A 23,181-nucleotide genomic window follows, 5' to 3' on the forward strand; every position below is an offset into this window, starting at 1 on the left:
AGCACAGGACAGGGAGAGAAAACACCCACCTGATAAGAGCCAGATTCACATATTGATCAGCATTTAAGTAACTCACACAATAGAAAGGAATCCATCCCTTACATTGTTGTATGATAAATGTAACTGGTTAATGTTAAATTACGTTCTGATCTGTTTGTGTTCATTATAACAGCCACAGGAAAGATACATTGTTTCAGATTGTTCCAGTTTATCCATTTGCATTGGAATGCACCCATAATAAAGACACAGCAGAGGCCTGTTCTGCTCTGTCCTGTTATTTTACTATTTATTAATGAATGTCACTAATACAATACAGGAGAAGGCAGATTTCTCTACTAGGTTTTATACTGTGTGATGTGGTGGACATTTCTGTAGATTACGAGTTGAGTGGGCAATATCCATGTCTAGGCCACATATATTGTTATGGTAATATGCTTAACTACTTAGAAACTGGCACCCATTGGTCATTATCAATTGAATAGGCTGATCCCAAATTAATGCTCTATTTCCCCTAGAGCAGCTACATGTCTCAAATAGATAAAATAAATGATAATTGTCTGTTCTGTGAAAGATAAGAGTATGTTATAACTGTCTGTCCAATGGCAGCTGTGAGTTAAGTCACGTTTTGTGTTCCTTTAACTTAACTCTTTGAATTAGCTTGGCTCTCTTTTTAACTCATGAATGCAAAAGCAGTCTTCTAAAGTAACCATAACAATGAATTTGCCTTTTAAATAATGTTAAACCACAAAGTAATAAAACACTTGGCTTCAACTCAAAATAGTAACCTTGACTTAATGTCTAGTGAACAAATGGACTCTTTAGCTACAAGAAAAGGCACACAATAACTCCACACAACTGAGTTTTATATAGAAATAAATATTTATAGAGCATGTAAACAGCTTTTAGGTTCAAAGCCTGGGCTGTGAAAATACCCCTCTTCCTTCAGGAATAATATCACAACACTGTAAGTGCAAAATAAAATATATATAATCTTCCCACAGTTAATATTAAAATAATAAACACCCATTAGACGTCTCCCTTTGAGTCACTTAATGACAGACAATTATAATAATTGTGGGCCTACACACTCACACACAAAAGCCAGCAAAATGAACTACTACCTAAGTTAACCTTAACTTGTGTCAGACTTGAATTCAAATGCAAGAGCAGCTTTATATAAATGTAGTAGTAGTAGTAGTAGTAGTAGTAGTAGTAGTAGTAGTAGTGTTATGAGAGGGAAGGTGATTTGTTCAGACTAGCAGGGACTTAGGTGGGACAGTTAACAAAGCATTATCCAGTTTCTGTCTATTGTTGATCCCTCCCCCCACCACCACTCTGATTGGTCCATCAGACTCATTGTGAGTATTTAACATAGTTCTGCTTAGCTCCATGACACAGTCATGACACAGTTCCAGGTGTGCAAGTTCCTGAGGCTGAACTCTCTTCTTGACTAAAGGTGAAGTATAAATAGATAGATAGATAGATAGATAGATAGATAGATAGATAGATAGAAGGTTGATGCACCAATTGATGCAGGTTAGAGTTGTCCTATCTAAAAAAAGAAGGTAATATTTTAATTTTCCATCAAAAAATACATACAATAGAGATCCAATTTGTTTTTTTTAGATTGATAGGGTACTATTGGCAATTATAAAATACCAATTGATGCAGGTTAGAGTTGTCCTATCTAAAAAAGAAGGTAATATTTGAATTTTCCATCAAAAAATACATACAATAGAGATCCAATTTGTTTTTTTAGATGGATAGGGTACAATTGACAATTATAAAATACCAATTGATGCAGGTTAGAGTTGTCCTATGCAAAAAAGAAGGTCATATTTGAATTCTCCATCAAAAAATACCTACAATAGACATCCAATTTGTTTTTTAGATGGATAGGGTACAATTGGCAATTATAAAATACCAATTGATGCAGGTTAGAGTTGTCCTATGCAAAAAAGAAGGTAATATTTGAATTCTCCATCAAAAAATACATACAATAGACACCCTTTTTTTTTTTTTTTCACGGAGAGCAGACAGCAGACGTCTGAAGGGGAACACACACTAGACACATCGGCCGCACGGAGGCGCCGCGTCAAAACATACGGCCCCGTTATTTTCAATGAACTTGACTCCGCTCCGAGTTCCAGCCAGACGCGGTAGCCTCCAAGCCACGTCTTTGGGATCAAAGACGCGATTGTAGTGTCCAAGCCCCGTCTTTGGGCTCAAAGACGCGGTCCAAGCCCCCAAAGACGCGATTGTAGTGTCCAAGCCCCGTCTTTGGGCTCAAAGACGCGGTCCAAGCCCTGTCTTTTGGCTCAAAGACGTGATTGAAACGAGATTCGCGTCTGGAGCCGCAAGAAAACGTGTTTCACAGTGCTTAGAAATAAAGAGTGACTGAGGCGGGGATCGAACCGGCAACCTCCGGTCAACGGGGCGGTCGCTCTAGCGACTGAGCTAAACGTTCTGCTCTGTGCCATGAATCCAGGCAGATATAACCTGCCTTTTTTTTTAAATGCTAAAAAAAAAAAGAAACGAAAAGATATATTTTCGCACTAAAAACGTTATGACACACTATAATGCCGACAATATGGTAGAATATAGCATGTTCCATTGACAATAAATAATAGTAAAATGTATCTAATAGATACAAGGACAGCACACAGCAGACTTTGCGGGTTACATGTCTCCTTTACGGCCACACCGAGTTCCAGCCAGACGCGATTCCAAGCCTCGTCTTTGGGATCAAAGACGCGATTGTAGTGTCCAAGCCGCGTCTTTGAGGTTAAAAGACGTGATTGAAACCGAGAATCGCGTCTTGAGCCGCGGTTTCGCGTCTAGAAGACGCAAAGACGTGATTGAAGTGATTGAAACCGAGAATCGCGTCTTGAGCCGCGGGAGCTCCGTCCTGGACGCAAAGCTGCGTCTTGACCGCTATTTAAGCACTGACGCGTCATGAGACGGGTCATAAGACCCGTCTTCAGACGCGGACGCAGTCTGCGACGGCTCTTGCTGGATGCACTCGTCCGCCTCGCAGACAGTGCACAGTGCACACACAGTGCTTTTAAACTGGCTCACGTTGATTCAGAATGATTAACGAGTTAAACTGAAACGGGCGACTCGTTTCGGTAGTGACGGGAAGGCATACAACAACGAGACTTCTCCACCGAAAACACTATAAAAAAGCATGGATTTCTTCTCTCACCGAGTCAATCTCCCCGCACGCAATAACGGTAAAACTCCCTCCGTCACTCACACTGCTCTTAATGTAGACTATCTAATTTGGTTCAAACCAGAACATAATCCATTGGTGTGATTATAATTGCTCATTTCATGTCGTGGCTGTTCCAACTCAACTCAATCACGGCTGCTGTGAGTGACGCTTTGCAACGAGGATCAGATTCTGCTCTAACGCAGGCACGTGCACACATACATCAAACGGGGCTTGAGCCCCTGCCCTTTTAACAGAGAATTGTCCACCAAAAGGCCCTTTTAGAAATGTCAGCCCCTGCCTCTCTTAACATTCTTTGCACGTCCCTGACCAACGCGGACCTGCACACAGTAAAAAAAAAAGAAAAGCGATAGAAGCGACTGTCTAGAATAAAGGGCTTCGAATTTCGGATGCTTCGAATTATTCGATATTTTCGAATATTCGAATTTATTCGAATATACGGGGGATTTTCAGGCGAATATTCGAATGCTATTTTTGGCAAATTTTCACAGCCCTACTCTACTCTAGTCTACAGGGACAAGAAGCAAGATGCAATGTTGTGATTGAGGTGATAATAATAATAAGAAAAACTAAGATAAGGTACTGTAGGCTAAGATGATGATGATGATGATGATGATAATAAATAACAATAATAATAAAAAATTAAAAACGTCAACAGTATAGCCATAGAATAGCTGTATAAAGAATGTGTTCTATTGCAGACAAACACTTGTATATAAAATAGCAGCCATAGTAGCAGTAATAGTAGTTCCATCAACTACAGTAAGCCTACTACTATACTTGACATGACAATGGCTGAACCACTGTAGAGGGCCTTAATAACCTATTGTGGTGTGTAAAATAGCCTATAGAAAAAAGTTAATAAGGGTAATAATAATAATAATAAAAATAAGAAATAAAAAAGTATCGAAAACGGTATCGAAAAAGGTATCGTATCGATTCCCAGGTATCGAAAAAGGTATCGTATCGATTCAGAGGTGAACGATACCCATCCCTAGGTACAACACTACCAATCAGAAGCTTCTGTGGGCGGGTCTTGCCTTACCCAAGATGCTGTTTTGAGCTTCTGATTGGCTGTTTGCTACCCTATGTAGTCATGTGATCCAAGATGGCCACTGTGTGAATATGGTTAATAGTTTGGCATACTATAAAAGGTGTATTTTTTGCACATATACTATACTAATGAACACAGTACTAACAAAATATTGCTTGCAATGCACATTTTCCATTGATTGCCCAAAATGGAACAAATACTGGAATAAGGCCTTTGAAAATAGCTAAATGTGCTTATAAGCAACATCTGTAACTATATTTATGTCAAATAAAAACCAAAGGGAAAATAGCAGGAGCGTGATAAGATCTAAAAAGAGGAAGAGAGGCAGAAGGAAAATGGACAAGCAATAAGAGGAAAGGCTGAGCAGGTGAAAAAACTGAGAACAGGGTTAAGTCTTCTGACTGGGCCAGGGCTCTGTTCCTCTTTATCAAGTGGGTGGAGCAGGACTGTTAATTTGAATGTTATCGTTAATCTGAGGGGAAAGCCCAAACAAAATTACATTTTAATACGGGCCTGCTGGACCTCATGGATTTCCGATAATCTCATAAATCCTGCCTGTGTGTGAGAAGAAAGGAGAGAGGGGGACTGAGAGCGTGAGGGGGGGGGGGGGGGGGGGGGGAGGAGGAGGAGGAGGGGGAGGAAATATGAGAGAACATCAGAGCAGAGAATGACCACAGGCTTTAACCATGCTCTGCTCTCTGGAACACACTCTGGCCTTTGCTGAAAAGAAAGCCAGAGCGTGTGAGAGAGCGAGAGAGCACGTGAAAGACAGACGAGAACATACATGTGTACTAGGGCTGTCACAATTATTACATAATCGTGTAATCGCAATTATTTGACATAATCGTGATTATTTTTCATAATCGTCATAATCGTTTCCTTGTTGAAAAATATTCATATATTTTTTAAAGTAAAAAAGAAATAGTGGAAATAGCAGATCTACAAGCTCACAACGCGTCGCATCGCGACGCGTTGTGAGCTTGTAGATCGGCTATTTCCACTATTTCTTTTTTAAGTATAAAGTTGTCAAATATGTCAGTCATTTCTTTGTATATTTAGGTTATGTGTCATATCTACCATGTGCAACTTCAAAGCCTAAAAGCCAAAAAGAAATGTGATTGTCAACGACAAAAACACAATTAAATCGTTAATCGCAATAATTTGAGTGTATGTAAAATATCATAATCGTGACAGCCCTATACATGTGCATTGCATGCATGCGTTGACTTCGAGTCTAAGTCCATGTGTGTAATTGGTGGCTGTGCTGCTCTCATTAATAACCAAGCATGGGACTCCTGGGGAGTCCTTTACACTCCAGTGCAGCCCCAAGCACATCTCACCATGAGGATCAATGGACCCTGATTATTCCATTTGTTAGGCCTGCAATAAATGAAGGCTATTAAAACAATGCAGAGCATTGATCTCCTTCAGGCGCGCTACAGTATAGCAAGCTTGCGGCAACAGGTCAGCCATTGGAGACCTCTGCCGCAAATCTGGACGACACTAAAGCTCAATTTATCAAGCTACAGTAACAATGGGACGCATCGCGACAGGTCGCCTCGTTAGCTTGACAATCTGTCATTTTCAGCAAGTGACATAGTCATGCTAAGCGGTATGAATCTCAAAACTCAAGTATTCAAAAGTAAAAATTAATTGCTGTATTGAAATGTCCTACATTTCCAAATATTCATAATTCTTCAAAAATAGTGATAATAGCAGATCTACTGTATAAGCTTACAAGTTACAACAAATTAATTCCTTTTCCTGTTACCAAGGAACAATTGCCCGATAATTTAACTGCTCAATTCAACTTTTATAGCATGCAGTGTTTCGCCTATATGCATTAGGTTTATCATTCTTTCATTTCTATCGTGTTTCTAAGACGATTTCTGTGTGGATTTTATGGTTTATAACTTAGGATAAAGTACGATATGGCCATGAACAATGGTGGTGTCCGTGGATTTTTTAAATGTTTCTTTTTACCGTGAATTATTTTTAACATGGAATATGTTGGCAATTTACGGTAGCAACTGAGTCCCATTGACCCAGCAACGCTGACATGAACCTGTCCTTTCACAATAAAGTGCGTCGCTGACGCAGGACGCAGGCCACCCATTATCTCTGAGCCAATCAAATTAATTGATTGCATTTACTGAAAGAATTCTGCTAACAAAAATTTAAACTAGCAGTTGCAAAAATTATCAAGATTCCACATGGCATATTTACCGCTAAAAATGTACAAGTATTCAACAAACAAGCCATCAGAAAATAGTATCCAGGGTAACCCTGGATACTATTTTCTGATGGCTTGTTTGTTGAATACTTGTACACTTTCTCCTCCGTGCTCTGGACATTTTACCGTCTATGTCAGGGGTCTTCAACAGGGTGTCAGGGACCCCTAGGGGGTCCTCAGAGTTACTACAGGGGGGCCGCCAAAACATTTGTGTGATAGGATAATTATTTTAAATTAACAAATTGAACCCTCACATCCCTATTCTGAGGAGAACTTTTGGCAAATAGGTTTGGTGTAGAAGTTAAGTGGTTAAATGTCTGAAAAAAACACATGAACACAAATCCAACATAGACTGATGACAGTGCTGTCAAACAAGTCTATGAATCTGTGAAAATCTGCTGCATACAATATGCATTGGGGGTCCCTGCTTTATCTCCCTATCAGCTAAGGGGTCCTTGGCCTGAAAACGTTGAAGACCCCTGGTCTATGTCCAGCTGTCTAATCCACTGAAGCACCAGAGCGGTCCTGGAGTGCTGGAGGTAGCACTGTTGAATGTTCAACGTGACTTCTCCCCCGATGGAAGATTGCTCCGACCATGGGGTGGTCATTAGCACTACGCAAACCACAAAATTGCGTGGAGCCCCAAAGCAGGGTGGGCCCCCTGGGCTGCCCCGTAAAAATGTACGTTTGGTTGCTGTGGCTCAGTGGCTGGCGTTACAATCATTGCAGCTTGGCTGTCATGGTTGCTGTAACAGCGTGTAGAAGCCATCTGAGTTCAACTGAGTTAGAATCGGGCCGAAAACCTTCTCCATTATGACAATTGATTCCTCCCCACACACATTTGTGTGCTGTCACTGCTGTTGTGTCCTATTGACTCACTTGCCAGTGAGGAGCCCCCACAGGGAGGACATAGAGCCTACTCCTCCCACCCAACACTCCCTTGCTGACACGTGCCACCCCAGCCTGTAGGAGAACATGCAGTGGACAAATATCACCCCTCCACAAACACAGGCCAATTATGTTCGTATAGACACTCGACAAAGTTGAATGCACCGCTGTGGATTCGATCACCCAGCCTCTTTAAACAGAGTTTGCCATTAATAAAAAACAACAGGACACAAAAATAAAATGTATATTTATCCAAGGAGGATGTCTGACTATACTTTTCACCAAGCACCAATCTGCTCCACTCTCTGTAACAAACACATTCACACTTGGGAACCTGCCCAGCGTGTAGTACAGCTCCTGATTACCGTCAACCACAGGGCGGCCGTTTCATCCTGACTGTATGGAAAAGCCTATAACATAACACTGGTCAAATCTATTCAGTTTACACCAGTCCCCTCACCACAGATCTACCTCTTCTAACAACTACAATAACCTATTTTTCATACTAACAAGCAGTCTTCCTCACTCTGAAGCCTTCACCATTAACCTTTCTTTGGTTGCTATGACAATAAAATACAGAAAGGAATGGTAATATGAACTAAGATAGAGAGATTTGCTTAGATGAAAGCAGCAGGCTGAAACCCAGATAAGCAATTAGAGGACTTGATAAAGCTACCTGCCTTCTGAAGAGTGTCTTCCGAATCCCCAATGCCCAAGGGTGTGTGAAAATGAAAAGCGCGTCTACCCAGCGCATACGATGAGAAATATGACTTCATGACAAATGAGTGTTGTACTCGTATAAGAATCACTAGACTCCACTTATTTGTATGTGCTATGCAAATCCATTATCGTTTTATCCATCCATGACTTTAACCCATTTAGGCCTAGAATTATGGAATGCTTTAACCAGTGAAAAATAGCAGATAAACAAGCTCACAGCGCGGCACCGAGTGCCGCGCTGCGAGCTTGTAGATCTGCTATTTTTGAAAAAGTCGTGAAAATGTGTGCAAATCTTTGAATATATGTATTTTCAAAGCGAACGTTTGTAACTCAAATTTAGCTTCTGGGTGGTCCCTGGAACTAGATATTTTGAAATGGGGGCCAAATAAATATCATTTTGGGGGTCCTTCAGATGAAAAGGTTTGAGCACCAGTGACATAGCAGTCTCTCAAGAACAGACTAACTGAGCTCCAGTTGAAGTGAAAAGGACCTTTTCTTTGACGATGGCTGGCCAGATTGCTGACATAGAAACATAGGTTTTTTCCAAAAATCTTAGAAGGATTCAAAAGACACTTAAAGAATCGGGTCAAAATTCTAATTTTCACGATTTTTCAAAAATAGCAGATCTACAAGCTCGCAGCGCGGCACTCGGTGCTGCGCTGTGAGCTTGTATATCTGCTATTTTTTTATATTTAAAGCATAAAATATTGCGTCATAATGTGTTCAGGCCTAAATGGGTTAAATCTATTCTAGCTAATGGCCTGTGTGCATTGATTGAATTCAACTAATGATACACAGGGTAAAGTACCACAGAATAGCAGCACACTCGTTTCCTTTTCATTACAAGTGGTTTGGCAATTGATAATGTGTTGATTAATTAATTACATACTTATTGCACTGCTTGGGGGAGGGTCAAAAAGTGCAAGATTTGATTAAAGATTATATTTGAGAATATTTCACTTATAATCAACCAAATAAATAAAAGATTACACAAACAACCCTTTAACAGATATATACAGTCAGTGTATATATTTTAATTAACTCATTTTGTCAGGTTTATTTTATAGGCCCTCACTGCCATTGACGGGTTTTGACAGATTTATTTTTTATTGCATTTGTCAAACGATCCCGATCATAAACATCTGATGTAAAAAACAGATCCGGTTTCCTACAGGAAACAGGAGGTAGGCGTGATAAAAAATAAACACCAATCCCAGTCCCAAGTACTTCTCAGTAGCAGATATCTTTTGAACAGTTTGAGCATTTCTCACACAGCTTTTTTTAATGCATAGTGTACATGTGCGAGATCTGACTGGATCTTACTTGAGATAAATAAGCTATGACTACTTTAAAAGGTAAGAAAAACTGGAAATTGATACACATTGCGCCACACATTATGTAAGCACTTGTACAGAAACTTAACTTACAGTATCGGTATTCGGTATCGGCAAGTACTCAAGTTAAGTACTCGTACTTGTACTTGGTCAGCAAAAATGTGGTATCGGGACTAGGGTTGGAGGCGGTAACCGCCGTACCGCCGTACCGCGGTATACCGAGGTCTACCGCGGTGTCATTGTGCTTACCGTGGTAAAAAGACAAAAAAAAGGTCTATTTTTTATTGGAAAACAAGCGAGTTTTAAAACGGGGGAGAAGCGAGGACCGCATGCGCTCCATGCCGCTCTGCTCTGGGCCGTGTACCACACGTTGGAAGCCACATACGTCACTCAGACACAGACCTGCACACGCGTGATTCCTAAACCCACCAGGCTTGAGTTAAGACCCGCCTCGTGGAAACGCGAGGTCTTCCAGGAGTGAGGCGGGTCTTAACTCAATCCTGGTGGGTTTAGGAATCACGCCCTGCACACAGTGCACAGAGCAGGGTACGGAGCACAACTTATGACGGAGCAGCAGCATACACTTTCTCTGTAATCCACTCGACACAAGGATGTTAATACATACCTTGTGTTGTGGCATATCTTTTTTTATTCATACGGATTACTGGCGGAGCGCGGGCCGCGTGGAGTAAAACCGAAAATGAAACTATTTTACTTTCTCCACGCGTCGCACGTTGTGCCCCGTACGGCGCGTCGGCGATTTTATAACCTTTTCTGTCAAGTCTTGTAACTAAAACCTGTATATAGCAGCACTCAATCACTGCGATTTGAGAGTTGAGACGTGACGTGAGTTTACAGAATCACTGTACACGATCTGACTACCCTTCCTCTTCTGGTTTGTTCACACAGCTGTTTGTGTCTGAAAAGCCCAAGTAGCTAGCCTACGTTACTATGGTAACCCGACAGTGCAGATCTAAAAGCTCAGAACGCGTCGCGGATGCGATGTGTTGTGAGCTTGTAGATCTGCTCCTTTGAAAGCCAGACCGGCTGTGCTGTACAGAGAAGTATAACTCGGGCAGTCAGGCTGTGTCTCCTCTCCACTGTGGAGAGGCGACTTTTGGGAAGATGATTGCAATATTTTGGCTTATCGCCGAACCTTAATTAATAGATACGGGGGTGCGGTAATTACCGCAGTACCGGCGGTAAATGGGAAGACGGTAATCGCGGTAACAAAATGTCCATACCGCCCCAGGCCTAAATTCGGGACATCCCTAGCAGAGATCATGCACCACGTGTGTGCACTCCGTTCACATGGCTGCCATGTTTGAAAGATGGGTTTGGTATGGGGGTCAAACATGCAATTTCGTGATCGCGATCATGCCTAGTAGATAGAATGAAATAATTAAAAATAATTTTAATGCAAAATCGGACCCAACTCGGGAAACTCTGGCGTGGCAGCGTCAAACAACGGGAATAAATCGGGGAAACTTGTGATAGAGCAATCAATGAGTTAAAAACAAAGTAAAATAAGGACGATAAATATCAGGCCAACCGATCAAATGGGTCTAGCAGTGGCGAGTGTCTCTAGCGTGTTTGTGTGTTAATCTGACCCTGGAGAGTCATGATGACATACTTATATGCTGAGCTCCAGGAAGTGTGAGGTTGATGTACTACCGTCACAGCTGTCTGGAAACTCATGGCTGGCTGACTGGTCATCTGATACATATAACAATCCTGACAATAGCAAAAGGACTTTCACTTTACACCAAAAACGAATCAAGTCTTAAGTTAACAACTAGCTCTCCATTTAAATGTATTCAAACTCCCTCTTGTCTCTGGAAATTATTGCATCTTATAAATCAAGTATATTGCAAAATATGCAGCCCCACTGCATTGCCACAGATGAATTTTGATTTATAAGTTAAACAAAGAGTCTCACTGGCAAGTGGCAATAGGCTGTTATTTTTACTATAAGAGTTGTATGTACTGGGAAAAATAAAACTAGTGACTTAGCTTTGCTGAGAATTATAATAATGGTGATAGAATGGCATCTGTGATATGGCAAATTATACCAGTAATCTAGACTACGGTTTTGTTCATAGTGTCTGCCTATTATGAAGAAAAAACCTTCATGCCTAGAGCACTTTTTTGTCTTAAAAATATATCCACGAGTTTCCAACGCCCCATAGTGCATTGCGCAGACGTCTGCACCGAGCTTCCGCCGCCGATTTACAAGCTCACAACGGGTTGCATCTGCGACGCGACGTGAGCTTGTATGTCTGCTGTTAAACCCGGAAGTTTGGTTCCGATAGTCTCCAGTAAACTCCTGCGGAAACTTGTGGATATAAAAAAAGATCATGCAGTGCGCATTTTGTTTTCATAATAATGCTCACAAAATGTAGAGACCAGATAAGCATTCGTCTGCATTTTAGCCTGGCAACACTTTCACTTTGAGTTCAAAAGGGAGGCACACACATCCCAAACAAAGTAGTACCAGGTGCTGGGCAAAAATACGTACATATAGGAGAGGATGTCCGCACACTGGTTAGTAGCTCCCAGGAGTAATTCTTCATTTATAAAAGCATGATGACGTTTCGACCCCCTTCGGGGTCTTCATCGGGTCTAAGACTTTCCCTTTTGCCTATATTGCCATGGTCATCATGTTTAACAAGAGGAGAAGAACTTCACTAGCTTTTACTATCTTTACTATCTCAGAGGGTGCTGGGTGCACGCACAGCATCCTCTGAACGTCAACGAATAACAAGCAGCCCACATCACAGCATTTCTCTTCTTCAGCCAAAAAAGCACACTTAACAGTGTCTTGTAAAGGCATTCACCTTTTCTGCTATGTAAATCGACAGTGTCTATTCCTTTTAGCCAAGGACAGCATGAACGTCCAATCCACATTACACACACAAAGCTAACATATTGACTCTACAACATCATTATTCCTAAGTCTAAAGTTGACTGTTGACAGATGCAAAAGTGTCCCAAATACAATGTAATAATGTGTAAGCACTAAATATACTCATTCACTGTGGTTATGTGAATCTAAATTATTTGTTGTTAAACAGTACACCCTGGTACTAATATATGTGGTTGGTATTACATATTATATTTGTTATGATACCTCTTTCTTGACAAGTTCTCACTCCACTACTACATCCCAGCGGTTTAAGATATAACATTCACGGCAAACCACCCAAAAGATTTAGAATTTACAACCTGTGGTTGTCATGTCATGATGGTGTTAGGGGTCACTCAAATGGTTCATCCTCTGGAAAGAATGCATGTGCTCTGCAGCTTTCATGGCATGGCAATGCATATAATAGAAGACATTTGTTCTATTGGCATCAGTAAAATGTGGAATAATGTGTATATATGTGTCGTATGTATAGGTAGGATTGTATGTCGGTTGCAGATGTATTTGTAGGGTGGGGTGTGTGTGTGCAGGGTAGTATGTTTATTTATTGTGAATATGAATATATCTATCTATCTATCTATCTATCTATCTATCTATCCATCCATCTATATTGTTCAGTCTGGTGTAGAGGATGGCATCCTGTCCCAGAAATCTTTCAATCTTTCAATAAATAAATAAATACAACAATGATGAAAACAGAAACATGGATCAAATCACATACTGTAAGACAAAGCTTGTTTCCATCATCTCCCACTCCTATTCATTCCATTTTGACATTTCTTCTAACATTTTGGCAGCCAGCGACGTCAGACTTCGGTGGTCTATTGCCTGGCTAAATACAAATTAAAGCTCTTTCATAGAAAAGACTGCTCTTGTCTGCCTGAGAAGCCTGTACAAGCACACAGAGTAGCAACAAGAGTAGTCTCAAATTAGTCTCTACAAGACAATCTGTATCCCCACCAGAGAACACATGCATCAGTATTCAGTGAGGCTCTATTCAGCACTGTACTCAACAAGCCCTACCAACTCCAAAAGCAATGTCCAAAAATAAGCATCCACATTAAATTGCACAATTAATAATACATACAGAAGTTTGGCTGCAGCAATATCTGTGTCTCAAGAGGCTGTCATATTTTCGGAGGGGAGTTGTTTCAAATAACGCTCTAAATAACATTCTGATACTATGCAGAATCCCTGGCCTAATAATCAAACTGTGCACACTGTAGGAGAAAATCTTTTGAATCAAACCAAATAAAGCATAATTTGTAAGTAATGAAAAAGAGACCATAAGGGGAGACCGTAACCCTGTGTTTGTCACAATTCTCCTTTTGCACAAAGTAGTGCAATGCAAGATAGAGGGCGCCAGATCCCTTTGAGTCACACCCTACCACTACTTCCTGTTCATCCACAGTGCATTGATTCTAGTTGTTTTCTCCATTAGATTAAAGTGCTTTCTTTTCGCTTTTTTCAACTTTTATTACTTGTCAAAATACATTTAATTTGTCTGCCTCATCTTTTTACCATCCCAAGTAATAAAAGTTGAAAAAAGTGAAAATAAATCTAATGGAGAAAATGACTAGAATCAATGCTCTGTGGATGAACAGGAAGTAGTGGTAGGGTGTGACTAAAAGGGATCTGGCGCCCTCTATCTTGCAATGCACTACTTTGTGCAAAAGGAGAATTAATATCCCAACCACGATAGTTTGTTTTATAAAATGTTTTGTATGTTTGTGGCTGTGGTCTTGATATATCGTGCAGCCTTGAGCTTAATTTATACTCCATCACATGATGGTGTTGCTTGCTGACAATAACTGTAGTACAACATACTGGTATCAACTACAAAAAGTGCTTCTCGGAGCACAGGTCCCCGCCAGGTCAAGTTAGGTTATTGTGGGCCACCAATGTTCTGAATTCAGTCAGAGGTGAGTGGCAGTGGAATCTGTACAAGTTGAGAGTCTGCCCCCGTTACAATGCGCTAGGCTAGACCCCTGGGAAATGGATTGCTGAGGTGGAGCGCCACACCTACCATCAGCTCCCAGTCGCTCCAGCCGCACGACTTGCCGCACCCAAGCCATGCTACTCATACGCTGGGTTGGCGGGGCTCGGAATCGAACCCATGACCTTGTGGTCTAAAGGCAAGAGCTCTACCGGAGCTAACCGGACATATGTTGATTTGTGGGAGATGCCAATCTTAGCCAATCAGGGTGGACTATAAAAAAATGTCAGACAGATCCGCCTTCCCTTGATCACATGAATTAGACATAATGTGTACAGATTTACGTGTTTGGACAAAAGAATTGTTTAGCAACAATGGTTCTGCTAGTGGCGCTATATTAGGATAATGTGAAAATGATGGCATTTCTTCCTCGGCCTAGTGTGAATGTGCGTGCATAGTTTCATGGCAATCGGACACTGCATTCATGATTTGAGGCATAACAGAAGCCATTATCATCTATGAAAATTTAAACATTCAGGAAGCTGGCTCAACAGAACAAACAGTGTACAGTATAATGTAAAAGGGACTTTACCCCCAATCTAAACCTTGATGCAGAGTGTCAAGCAGGGAGGCATTTGGAGAGATCTTTATAGTGTTTGGTATTACTCTGCTGGGGATTGAAACCCCGATCTCCCACTTCTCACTAACCAGTAACCACAAGGTGAGTTGACAATGACAGTGTAATCTTGATAGCTTCCAAATCAATAATTAATTATGAATTAAAAGAAGGCTGATAGAAGCAATCTAAAGCTGCCATGTACTGTAAGTACTGATAACCATTCTTGTACATGAACACTGTTATCACACGTTGCACTTGGCCTGCAAAGCATGTGTGCAATCTGTGCATACACATGTACACACAAGCACATGTCATGTGTATGGTTAGAACCCTCCTGTTTTCCCTTATGAGAAAAGAGAGAGAGAGAGAGAGCGAGTGAGCGAGCGAGATTGTGTGTGTGTGTGTGTGTGTGTGTGTGTGTGTGTGTGTGTGTGTGTTTGTTTTCCCACGGTGCAGCACATCATTTACAGCACACTCAATAGTGCTGATACTGGACACTAGCTCCCAACAGTCTTGGCTGTTCATATACCACAAGAGAGACACTCTCCCTTCTGTCATTATTATCAATCAGGGAGCATTAACTGCTCAACTGTGAGTGCATGAAATGGGGGGAAAACAGAAGTTTGCTAATCAGAATGACACTCACCAAAAACATTATTTTCTTTGCAGCTGTACAATTCAAGTCCTGAATCTAAGTATTGAGAGATGAGGAATCGATGATTTACTTTATTCACTGTGTGGTCTGGAAATTATCCTTCTTTGTCATGTACTAGCAAGAAAATGTGTTACTATTTTTCTTCTGTCAAGTGACTTCAAGTCTAGTCTGTGTAGTGTTAACAGACAAAGAAGAGTGTTGAATCTTTCCACTTACAGAAGCAGCGACCTACAGCTAGCTGTGAACCATAGCCAGGCCCAGGGTCACCTTTCAAGTCGGATTCTACACATTTACAGTCAAAAAGATCTCTCTCCCGTTCTGTTCCTCTTTGAAAACACAAGTAAAGATGTGTTTTTTACAGTGGATAAGTACATAAGGGCATCAATGTCTGAAAACTCTCAGCCCAGGAATGTGTGAAGATCATAAATTTAACACAGTCAATTGTTTAAGAATTTTCTATTAGGTGTGGGATGACGAATTGGAAGATTTCAGGCAGCCCCCATCACCTCTTCTAAATCAATATCAGACTTGTAATTTACTGACGCATTCTTGTTCAACTTTCCCCTGAAGCATCATGGTTTCGCCAAGCAGCACCTCCGTCTAATTCTAGTAGATTTCTTAACAGCAGAGGAGTGTTAAATTTTCATTTGAGGGAACATCTAATATGGGTGTGTGGAGCCTGCCTAGGTTATGTATGACTATGTGGCATTTGGCATTATTGAAACTATAGCTCTCCATGGCCGGGAGACATGGAAATAATCAGGTAGGCAGCACTGCAGTGGATCAAACTCTGACTTTATGCGAGGTTGAACAGCCGAACACGCTAGAACCCCGGTACCACCAGTAAAGCTTTAGAATTCCCCTGTCACAGCCAAGCGTATATAGCTTAAAGCAGAATAAAATGAATTGGCATAAATGGAGAGTAATAATAATACAGGCAAGGCTAAACCATTAGTTTACTGCTAGAATCTGGCTCTGTGAGGAGTGATGTCCTCTGAATGAGGATGAGATGTGTTTAACTTTTCTCTTGAGACGAGATATATTTTACTTCAAGCTGCTTTGTGCAGGACAGTCAAATCAAGTTATTTTGACAAGAAAATCATATTGGATAATGACATTCTGACACGAAATACTCTCTTTTGTTGGCAGAATACATGTAGCCAATTTATAACTATTATTCATTGTAAGCTACCCTTTCACTTGACAAAACATGCTTGACATATTTTCCACTGAAAAAACTTTTTTAATTTGTGAATGTGTTATTTGTCAAGCTACCAAGAACAGCTACCATGATAATTATATGAAGGCTTTTAAAGTGAGCACTACTGTGCACCCAACTGCACATCGCATAGTAGTTATCTACAAAGACATTACTCAGCTAATGAGTATGCAATTTAAAATGAGCCACTTTATTAAGGTCTTAGATTCAGACTCTAATTAATTAATTATTTCCTCCATAGAGGAAATAGGCAAGGCTTTAAGGCGGGGGTCTATAATGTGTTATAACCAGACATTTACAATGCAATTATAAGGCATTATAACACCTGTTTCAAATGTTTATAATTATCCATAACAACTTGTAACAAGGTTTATGAAGTATTATAACAATAATTAGGGCTGTCACGATTATGAAATTTTACAAATAAATGCGATTAACGATTTAATTGTGTTTTTGTTGTTGACAATTACATTTCTGTTTGGCTTTTAGGCTTTGAAGTTGCACATGGTATATAGAAATATACATATATAAAGAAATGACTGACATATTTGACAACATTACACTTAGAAAAGAACATTGATAGTGGAAATAGCCGATCTACAAGCTCACAACGTGTCGCGATGCGACGCGTTGTGAGCTTGTAGATCTGCTATTTCCACTATTTTTGACTTTTTTTTTTATATAGGAACATTTTTCAACATGGAAACGATTAAGACGATTATGAAAAATAATCGCGATTATGTCAAATAGTCACGATTAGACGATTATGTAATAATTGTGACAGCCCTACTTATAATATAATTTATACTGTAAGTGGTGGTCATAAACTCAGTGGAACAGCTCAATATGACTATCAGGTATTACAATTTACTTTAAAGGTCAGGTCTATAAATGCATAATAATGCACTTATAATGCTTCATAACAGTGTATATTTATAATTATGCATAACTTATAACAAAGACACTTTATAACTAAAGGTAGTTAAAATGTGCTGTTCCACAGCTGAGCTTATAACGCATTATGACCAGCACTTTTAATATGTTATAACATTGTTATGAGTTGTCATACACGATTATAAACTTTTATAATCAGTGTTACAATGCCTTATACAGACATTATAATGCATTATAAACTCAATTTAATAATGCATTATAGACCCAACCTTTAAAGGACAACTTTGTTTTTTCTCAACAAGGGTTCATATTTTAGATTGTAATTAGAAAAAAAGAAAAAAAGATGAGTGTTAAAATGTTTTCATTTACTGCTTTCTATCATTTTAGCGATTTTAATGATTTTGATTACAGCAGGTGGGGGCATGCATACAAGTTGCTAAAGTCTTTGATACAATGAGCCCATTCCCAAGTTGCACCGGAATCTTTCATGGGCAGATGTGACTTATGGGGGCTAGTGTTACTGTAATAAAGAAATCGCCATATACTAACCTGTTTACAAAAAAGTTAAGTACAGTAGCAACTACTGGAAAAAATACTTGGCGTATTCACATTTGAGGACGCTCAAATGTGAATACGCTCTTTTCTTTTCTCGTTGCTCTTTTGCTTTTTGCACTCCTTCTTTTCTCATCTTTCTGTGTCTTATTATTATTATTACCCTTTTTAGATTATTATTATTTTAGATGTGGTTTGCTGTTATTATATAGTTTGCTGTACAACCTTGAACCCTCGAACCAGCTTATTGTGTCTAAAAATACATATTTAGCCACTTGTAGTGTAGGCATGCCCCATTCCACTGAAATCTAAATCGCTAAAAACGATAGAAAGCAGTAAATGAAAACATTTGGAACATTTTCTCTAATCACAATCTAAAATATGCACCCTTGTTGTAAGTATAGTGGTACCAGGAAATGCGTTTTCATGGTCAGTACACAATTAAACACACAAAACAGGGTGTTACACATGCCAAACAATGAACAGCCACCAAATCAAATCTTTTACTAACTAGACACTATTCCACAATTTATGCATGCTGAGCCAAACATGTAGCAAACTCATTAACATTAAATCTGCAGCAACCACGTCTCACGACAAAACATTCCTCTATAGCCAAATCCACAGAGCGGCAATCATAACTGTGGTGTCAAGCTTGGCACACCGACACCGTAACTACAGGGCATCGCTCTGTGAATTCGTCTATACTAGCCCCAAACTGCCACCTCAGAATCAGGATATTACATTTTATTTTAGCAGACAATCTATTTTAAATCATTTGCATCAAAAAATAAAGTTATTCTTCCTGCATCACCACCAATACAGAACAACAATACAACAGCGCCACATTAACAGATCAAAGAAATCTGAATCATAATGTATGAAGTTAAAGGACAACTTTGTTTTTTTACAACAAGGGTTCATGTTTTAGATAATAGTAATTAGAGAAAAGAAAATATGTTAATAAGGGGATTTTATAAGATATTTGACCAATCAGTAAATCGTTACCAATACATTTCTTCACCAATGTTTTTCTAAGGGTGTATAATAATATGTACTAAAAGGTTGAAATTCAACTCCCGGGGGAAACCTCATAAAAAAACTGATTTGTGTTTGTGTTCCATTAACTTTAAACATTCCGTGGGCTACAAATGGCCCCCACAAAACGGTGAAAAGTGATGACATCACTAGACCATCATTTTGTGGGGCTGTTTTTAGCCCATGGAATGTTTTTCGTGCAAAACAAATGCTTGCAATGGATTCAGCATCATGAAAAACCCCTAGTCTGACCCCTCACATGCTACTTAAAGCGGGGGGCTCTCTCCATTCCGACATGTCGCCACTCCGACAGTGACTTCTTATTGTCGGAGTAGCAACACTTCCATAGAGGTTAGGGTAAGAGATAGGGTTGGTGTCTGTCGGAAAGGAGACATGTCGGAATGGAGAGATGCACCCAAGGAGACATGTCGAAATGGAGAGATGCACCCACTTAAAGCATATTTATATTGCTGCTAACCTATAGTTAGGCCTAAATCAGAAATTAGCCTAGAAAAACAAATATGTTGCTACATACTGTACATGTACTGTAAGCCCCTCCCATACACTAAAATGTGTTCCCGGCCTGAATGGGTTAAGCGGAACATTTATGGACCTGTTGAATTACTCTTGATATTTTTCATTAACTTAAATAAGTTCAACACTTACTCTGTCTTTCATTCTCCAGCTCTGTGCCAGGGCTTTGGAGCCCTCAATCTTCTCCGAGTGACGTTTCTTCATGAAGGCCAATGGAAGCTTCCAGTCACTCATGTCCGGTTCCTCTTCCTCAGCAAGGCCTACAGCCGGTGAATGCAGCATGTCCGAGTCCATTTTCATTGGAGCCCTACAAAGCGAGAGCCACAACAGATCATGAGTTAGGTCTGATGAGTTATTATAGCTGTAGCACTAGCTTGTTGTCCATGGGGTCTTCAACGTTTTCAGGTTTTCAGACGCACGCGTGCGTGCGTCTCACGCCGCCAGTGTGGGTATGTTCATTGAAAACAATGGGGGCGGCTGTTTTGACGCATACCATCTGCAGCTGGTGTGTGTCCGTCCCCCTTACCCGACCTGACGTCTTCGGGTAGGGCCAAGCCTAAAATAATTGCCAATTGATCGGACTGGGCCGAGCCTCGGGTTCCGTCGTGACACAGAGAACAGAGCACAGGTACATATCCTTCTGTCTTTCTGCACTGAAGCTTAACCAATGGACCAAGAATAATTGGTGACGCATGCGGAAGTATAGCCTACTAGCGGCCTGGTTGTTGGGATGACATCACAAACATAACCTTTGGATGTACGTTAAATCTGCCTCAGAGCGTTAGCTCCATGGTGAAGCGGCTGCGATGAAAGGTAAAGGTTAGCTGCGATTAAAAGACACACAGTTTGTAATAAGTTTATAAATAAGTAATAAGTTATAAATCCACATTCAAAGTAACAAACCTGGATATTTTGAGAAGGACTTAAGGAGGATTGTATTCAACATTAACATAATAATTTGATACACGTTGATAACTTTTGCAGACGATCAGCTCGTCTGGTAATATATGATTATTTACAAGCTTTCTGGTTAATGAAGTTTCCCTGTGCTGCTGTGTGCATTTACATTACTAAAGGTTTTACAGCCGTGGTGCTTAGAGCCTCTCTAAAGGGGGGGACACACGTTTATCCTGTGGAGAATATAGAATATACATGAATATGTAATATGTAAGATCACAGACATTCTAGGGCTACCTCTGACCTCAGACTGACAGCCGGGGAGGGGGTTATTAGAATCTTTCATCATAAGACTAATCGTTTAATTTTATGTAGCTATTTATCTACTTGGCTCTGGTGTGAAGAGCTGGACATTTTATCTGGAGTCTATGCCACAGGCAGCTTCACTGCACTTCATCATGCACTGTGTTGTATGAATGATATGATGACAAAAACATGATGTGTTGTATGAATGATATGATGACAAAAACATGAATATCAGTCTTGTTTGCAATGCAAAACAACTGGACACATCGGACCACACAGTACTGTATTGATTTAAATGTTTCTGCTAGTTTACACACACATGCACAGGCTATGGCCATCCAGCATACTGATCACGTTCTACTGAGGAGAGTTCAATGCTCCTACTGTACTAGCTGGCCACGTGAACACAGCTCGAATCACTAAAGAGTATGTTGTTATACCTACAGGTTCGGCGAACCAACGCGTGCTGATAATTACTCTACCAGCCCGTGACAGCAGTGTGAGCTATGGAAGGGGCACTAGAAGAACAGCTGGCCAGACACGGCAGGTAGCAGATAAATAAACCAACGTTAACATTAGCTAACCTGTTAGCTAAGCTAGCAGTGCCCGGCGGCTAATGTTAACCTTACAGTTCTGTCTGAAGCTGCAAGCTGGCTATTCCGTTTCCTGCCGACTGTCTTTTGCTAGTATTACAATTCCCAGTTATTAGCTTTGTGATAACACTGACTCCATCATGATTACGGCCCCACACACACACACACACACACACACACACACACACACACACACACACACACACACAGTGGTAGTAACTAAATACATTTACTCAAGTGCTGTACTTATAAGTACACTTTTGAGGCATTTATTTTGTACTTCACTTGAGTATTTATTTCCAACACTTTTCCTCCACTACATCTGGGATGCAAATATTGTACTTTTACTCCACTACAATTATTTGAAAACTAGTTACTTTCGCAGATATCAATTATAATATTATAAAACATACATAAACCACTTTAGCCATTTTATACCTAGGCTGTTTGAAAATAGCCGATCTACCAGCTACGAGCTTGTTGATCTGCAGTGCTATTTTCAAACATGTTGAAGTTTAACTTTTTGATGCCAATACTTTTGTACTTTAACTCAAGTACATTTTTAATTCCGGACTTTTACTTGTAACAGAGCATTTCTGTATTGCAGTATTAATAAAACGTAAATACTTTTTTCCACCTCTGCACACACTGATAAGATTAGATTATGTGCACAAATGGCGCTTCTCGTGGAAGTGAAGCGTGCTGAGGCTGCATGCAGACCTTGTTGGCGCTGTGTGGTTTTCCTCAATCCGGGCTTGGGTTCCTCTCCGTCTCCGGACTATGACAGACACGGTCGCGCAGACAATTCGCGCGAGGAAATTGTACGGCAGCGCCCACAACCTGGTTAGAATGTCAAAACCGTCAAATCCAAGTTCCACGGGTATGTGCTTGCAGGGGAATTTGCGGCTTCTCTCCCCACGGCTCTTCGCTATGGGAAGGGGCTGGAGACGAGGCCCATCTTCACACGGACACTCTGCCACAACAGCCACGCAAACAAACCGCCGACCAGAGCCGTCCTTTACTTATGTCACAGCGGGGGTCCCCGTGTACGGCGGTGCGTCGTTGCAGCCGAGTCTGTGCAAGTGTTTAGGGTCCGAATCGCTGAGAATTCCAACAATTTCTCGAGAGAGGCACTTCTTCAGCACTTCTGCAAGGGCGCAGCCATCTTGGGATAGACCCAGAATGCACCACCGCACCTCTGTGGGTGGTGAACGTGTCATGAAACGTCATACACCCAGGGGCTGTCCTGACTGATCAAAATACAAACACATGTTGCCATGCACAAAATGTAAAAGGTAAACAACTAAACATTCGTTGTAGGGACATTTTAAATAGACTTTTAATTAGATGTTGTAAATGTACTATAAGCTCACTTTACATACATACATCAGACTTGACTTATAAAGTCATTTAAGTGAGACAGACTTATACTAGTAAGACACCTCAGGGTGACATGCGACCTATTAGGTCGCGCCAATTCTTGGCCATCTGGCCAGTGATGTAGGCCTATATGGGACCAGTTACTCATATATGGAGACCCCTGCATGATAGTCA

At 40.6% G+C, this 23,181-nt stretch overlaps 1 protein-coding gene across 3 annotated transcripts in view; it reads right to left on the reverse strand.

Annotated features, from left to right (window-relative positions):
- rptor (regulatory associated protein of MTOR, complex 1) overlaps positions 1 to 22,790 on the reverse strand; it is a 218,956-nt gene extending 196,166 nt beyond the window's left edge. For all 3 annotated transcript variants that reach the window (XM_080721242.1, XM_080721241.1, XM_080721243.1), the window contains exons 1-2: positions 22,348 to 22,790; positions 19,964 to 20,138 (exon numbers count right to left, since the gene is read on the reverse strand). In XM_080721242.1, the coding sequence (XP_080577368.1) occupies positions 19,964 to 20,131 (168 nt within the window). In that variant the 5' untranslated portion in view covers positions 20,132 to 20,138; positions 22,348 to 22,790. The remainder of the gene's footprint in view (positions 1 to 19,963; positions 20,139 to 22,347) is intronic.
- Positions 22,791 to 23,181: the final 391 nt, after the last annotated feature.

This window comes from Nannobrachium achirus (genome assembly GCF_963921795.1).
Source record: "Nannobrachium achirus genome assembly, chromosome: 3".
In the NCBI taxonomy this organism is placed as follows: domain Eukaryota; kingdom Metazoa; phylum Chordata; class Actinopteri; order Myctophiformes; family Myctophidae; genus Nannobrachium; species Nannobrachium achirus.